At 53.9% G+C, this 4,661-nt stretch overlaps 1 protein-coding gene across 1 annotated transcript; it reads left to right on the forward strand.

Annotated features, from left to right (window-relative positions):
- The first annotated feature begins 3,153 nt into the window (after positions 1-3,153).
- Positions 3,154-4,113, forward strand: LOC106899252 (olfactory receptor 14A16-like). The gene has a single exon (XM_014960994.1). The coding sequence runs from the start codon at positions 3,178-3,180 to the stop codon at positions 4,111-4,113; it is 936 nt and encodes a 311-aa protein (XP_014816480.1). The 5' UTR covers positions 3,154-3,177.
- The last annotated feature ends 548 nt before the right edge of the window (positions 4,114-4,661 follow it).

The raw sequence follows: 4,661 nt of genomic DNA on the forward strand, positions 1-4,661 counted from the left end.
TTCCTGACCCTGAACACTTCCAGGGATGGGGCATCTCCAGCTTCTCTGGGCAACCTGTTCCAGTGCCTTGTCACCCTCATCGTAAAACATCTCTTCCTTATATCCATGCTAAATCTACCCTCCGTCAGGTTAAAACCATTGTCCCTTATCCTGCCACTACAGGACTTGGCAAAAAGTCTCACTCCATCTTTCTTGGCCTATGACCACAATGTTTTCATCTGCAAAGACTGTGGAGAGAGCCCAGAGATCTGCCAAGATGGGGTTTGGAGGCCTCAAGCACGTGACCAGTAGAGAGAGGCTGAGGGCCCTGGGCTCCCTGGTGTGGGGCCTGAGGACAGCATAGGAGTAGCCTGAGAGGGCCTGAAGGGTGGTCTCGGAGCTCCTGGAGCTTTTCTTCAGAGCAGAAAACAGCATGAGAATGAAATAACGCCAGAAAGTGCCACTGGGGAGGTCCAGACTGGACACGAGGAGAAGGAAATGTCACTCCCAGGGCAGTGCTGTGGTGCAACACGTCACCCAGAAGGAGTCTGGATCAGTCCAAGGCTCTGTGTTCCAAGGAAGAGCCAGGGAAGAGGTAGAGATACCAGCAAAGGAAGGTGACAGCAAGGTGGGGCAGCCAGGTGGATGACTGCAGCCTGCAGGGAAAGAGGCGGAGGAGATGTGACACTGTAGGACAGGAAGATAGAGGGACGTGGCAAAGCTGGAAGCCCCCTCAGAGCCAACCTCTTGGTCTCTTTGGCTATGGCTGTTCTCTCTGCCCATGATGCCTATGAGAAGACAACTGATCCTTCCAGCACTGGGGCCTCCTTGCCTCCTTGTCCACACTCAGAAGCCTGGGAGGTGTCAGACCATGGTCCTTGGCATTGCACATCTCCACGTCACACTGCCCCAGGAAGAGCGCTGAGGAACGAGTGAGGGACAGGATGTTCCTCCCCAAGGGCTGGGGGGCAGGGCTTGGCCCTTTGCATTCATGAAACACACCAAGGTTTCCTCAGCATCAGAGACACCTTCACCTTGCTTCTCCCGACCTGTAACCACTGCCTCCAGTTTTCTGCTCCGACTGGACCATGGGGACACTTGCTCTGTGGTGTCCCCCATTGAGACCCATTAGCTCTGCAAGAAACTTTGGAGTTTGAATCTAACTTTGACTTGTTTTGAGATTTCTTCAACTTCTCAGCGTCTGAGGTTCACGGGCTCAGCATCAAACCCACCAGAGGGGTCATTAAAATGCCTTGGGCTGTTCCTCTGCTGCTGAGCTGGGCCGGGCTCCTGGGACAGAGGGAGCTTCTGGCCTTTGGGCAATGCTGCAGAGAGACAGCTCTGCTCAGGAGCAGCTCCTCTGCCAAGCGCAGCAGGGCTGAGGGCACTGCCAGGGTCTCTCAGGAAAGTGAGACAGGCAGAGAGAGCTTAAAGGTGGTCAGGACTGGGAGGATGACTGAGAGCTCAGTGGAGGAGAAATCTTTGCAGTCCTTGACAGGGTAAGTCTCTGGGTGCAGAGCACTAACAGTGTAGTTCCTGGAAGGATCTGCTAAAGCTGGCACAGACACAGCTCATGGGATCGGTAAGGGGAATGGGGGGGCTCTTGTTACAGAACTTGAAAAGCTGTGAAGCCGAGGGTGCACCCGGGGGTGCCCAGGATTGTCCTTGAGAGAAGGGTCCCTGCACCCCAGGGCTCTGTGTGCTGGGGCCGGGACTCTGCTGCCTGCCAGGGTCAGCTCTCAGCCTGCCCAGGGAGCTCCCCATGGAGCTGTGGGGAGAAGGACTGCATGGAAGGAGTCACCTTTGTAGGGCAGGACAGGGTCCCTCTGCTCTTGAGAGGTTGGTGCCTGGGTCAGGATAGCTCATAGCTCCAAATCACCCCAGGGTGTTTCCCAGGGGACTTTTTCAAGAAGCACGGCAAGGCAGGGGCTACCTAAAAGGGAAGGATCCCGTTCTTTCTTCTTTCAGTCTCCTGCTCTGGGTTTTCTGGATGGGCAATGGGACAGAGAAATTCATCTCTTGGTTCAGGAGGAGGCACTGAAATTCCAAATCTGTTTCTCTTAGAGGTGAATAAACCAGAACACATCAGAAATCAACACTCTGCTGCTTACAGAGAGCATCAGTATTGCTCTTCCAGCCTCATCAGGGTTGCTGATGTCCCCATAGAGCCTGCAGAGGTCGAGATGGCCCTGGGCAGTTCCTGGTGGCTGGGAGGTGTCTGCAGGACAGAGCTGAGCCCCAGCGGGTGGGATGGGCTCTGGGAGCACTGGCAGGAGGAGAGCTGGGGAGAGAGAAGCTGCTCCCAGGCAGCAGAGACATGGGCAGGGGCTGGGGGGAAACTGCCCACACGCCCTCGGGGAGGGGACCTTCAGGCAGCTCTCTCTTGGTCTTCCCTGGAGATGTCTTCTGGGCAGTGTCTTCTGGGCAGTGAGCTAACTCTCTCTTTAGAACCTCCCATCCCCAGAACCCCTGGCTGTCTGCTTTGCCTCTCCTGCTGGCCCTTTGCTTCTCTCTGTGAGGGATCATGTCCTGCTCTCTCCATCACGGCTCCAACTCTGGGTTGGGACAGAGAAGAGCTCACACATCGGTCCTTTGAACTAGTGCTCTGCTGTTACCAGATTAGTTCAGTTATTTGTTGCATTTTTTAATGAATGATTTATGTGTAAATTCATCCTCAAGGCAGCACAAAGGAAAGCACAGGGTAGATGGAAAAACAAGTGATGGACACTGTAGCTCTCCTGGCTCTGCCCTAAACCACAGAGAGCTGAGCCCTTTTGCCTCTCCTATCTCAAGACTCTCCACATACTCAGTTATAGAAAGGAGGATTTCTACCCCTCCAAAGAACACTCACCAGGTGGGGCTGTGAAAAATCAAGAACACAGGCAAAATTCTTATAGGGACATGCTCAGCCTCTCCTCTGCAGCCCACACTCTGGGGAGTCCTGAGGGCAGATTTTGAACTTTTACATTAAAGGTGGATTAAGCCTGACACCCCATGGGAACATCAGAGCTGTCACAAACCAGCTCCCATGTACCCACTGCAGTGGAGTAAAGCTGACTCCTCAGCGGCACATGAACAGACATCTGCTTCTCGCACCACACTCAGCCAGCACCAACCTGAGAAACTCACAGACGTCCGTTCTAATTTTTACATGTCTTTTTGTTCTTTCAACAGAGCCCCTATGACAAAAACCAGCAAATGTCCAACAGCAGCTCCATCACCCAGTTCCTCCTCCTGGCATTCGCAGACACACGGGAGCTGCAGCTCTTGCACTTCTGGCTCTTCCTGGGCATCTACCTGGCTGCCCTCCTGGGCAACGCACTCATCATCACTGCCATCGCCTGTGACCACCGCCTCCACACCCCCATGTACTTCTTCCTCCTCAACCTCGCTGTCACTGACCTGGGCTCCATCTCCACCACAGTGCCCAAAGCCATGGCCAATTCCCTGTGGGACACCAGAGCCGTCTCCTACTGGGGATGTGCTGCCCAGGTCTTTTTTTTTGTTTTCTGTGCTACAGCAGAGTATTGTCTTCTCACCATCATGGCCTATGACCGCTATGTGGCCATCTGCAAACCCCTGCATTACGGGACCCTCCTGGGCAGCAGAGCTTGTTGCCACATGGCAGCAGCTGCCTGGGGCTATGGGTTTCTCATGGCTCTCCTGCACACAGCCAGTACATTTACACTGCCCCTCTGCCAGGGCAATGCCCTAAACCAATTCTTTTGTGAAATCCCCCACATCCTCAAGCTCTCCTGCTCAGACTCCTACCTCAGGGAAGTTGGGCTTGTTGTGGTTAGTATCTTACTAGCACTTGGTTGTTTTCTTTTCATTGTGGTATCCTATGTGCAGATCTTCAGGGCTGTGCTGAGGATCCCCTCTAAAAAGGGACGGCACAAAGCCTTTTCCACCTGCCTCCCTCACCTGGCCGTGGTCTCCCTGTTTTTCAGCACTGGCTTCTTTGCCAACCTGAAGCCCCCCTCCATCTCTTCCCCACCCCTGGATCTGGTGGTGTCATTTCTGTACTCGGTGGTACCTCCAGCTGTGAACCCCCTCATCTACAGCATGAGGAATCAGGAGCTGAAAGACACCTTGAAGAAGCTGATTCTGTCCGTAATCTCTCAGCAGCATTAACCTGCCCTTGTCTCTTCAGAAATGATTTCAGATTCATCTGGGGAACTTCCTGGGCTTTGGGCCTTTTCTCCGTGATAACCATGTGTGTCCAGGAACATTCCACTTCTCCAGAGGCATGAACCTAGCCTTTCAGACCCTGAGGCCTGTTCACATGTGCCTGGCACAGGGGTACAGCTGACCTCCCATGTCCTGAGGGAAGACTGTTAGGCACTGGGACAATATGGGGCAACGGATTAGGGAACAGGCCCAGGCTGAGCCTTCACCTGTGGGTGCCCAGGTCCCCCAGAAATGGTGAATGATCCACAGGGATCTACCCGGGACTGACTGTCTCTCCATGGCTTGCAGTCATCACAGCCAACTCGCTCTGCAGAGCTGTAACAACAGCGCTGGACCCTGTGGAGATCATGGGGAGGGGGCAGGAGAGGGAAGTGAGGGCAGATCAGATAAAGTTCCCTGGTGAAATGTTCTCTGGGGACAGGGACACCCTTGGAGAAGAGCAAAGGAGCATCTCTGTGCATCCAAGGTGGAAAAAAAAATGACGACAAAGA

Source organism: Calidris pugnax, unplaced genomic scaffold (genome assembly GCF_001431845.1).
Source record: "Calidris pugnax isolate Ruff unplaced genomic scaffold, ASM143184v1 scaffold638, whole genome shotgun sequence".
Taxonomy (NCBI): domain Eukaryota; kingdom Metazoa; phylum Chordata; class Aves; order Charadriiformes; family Scolopacidae; genus Calidris; species Calidris pugnax.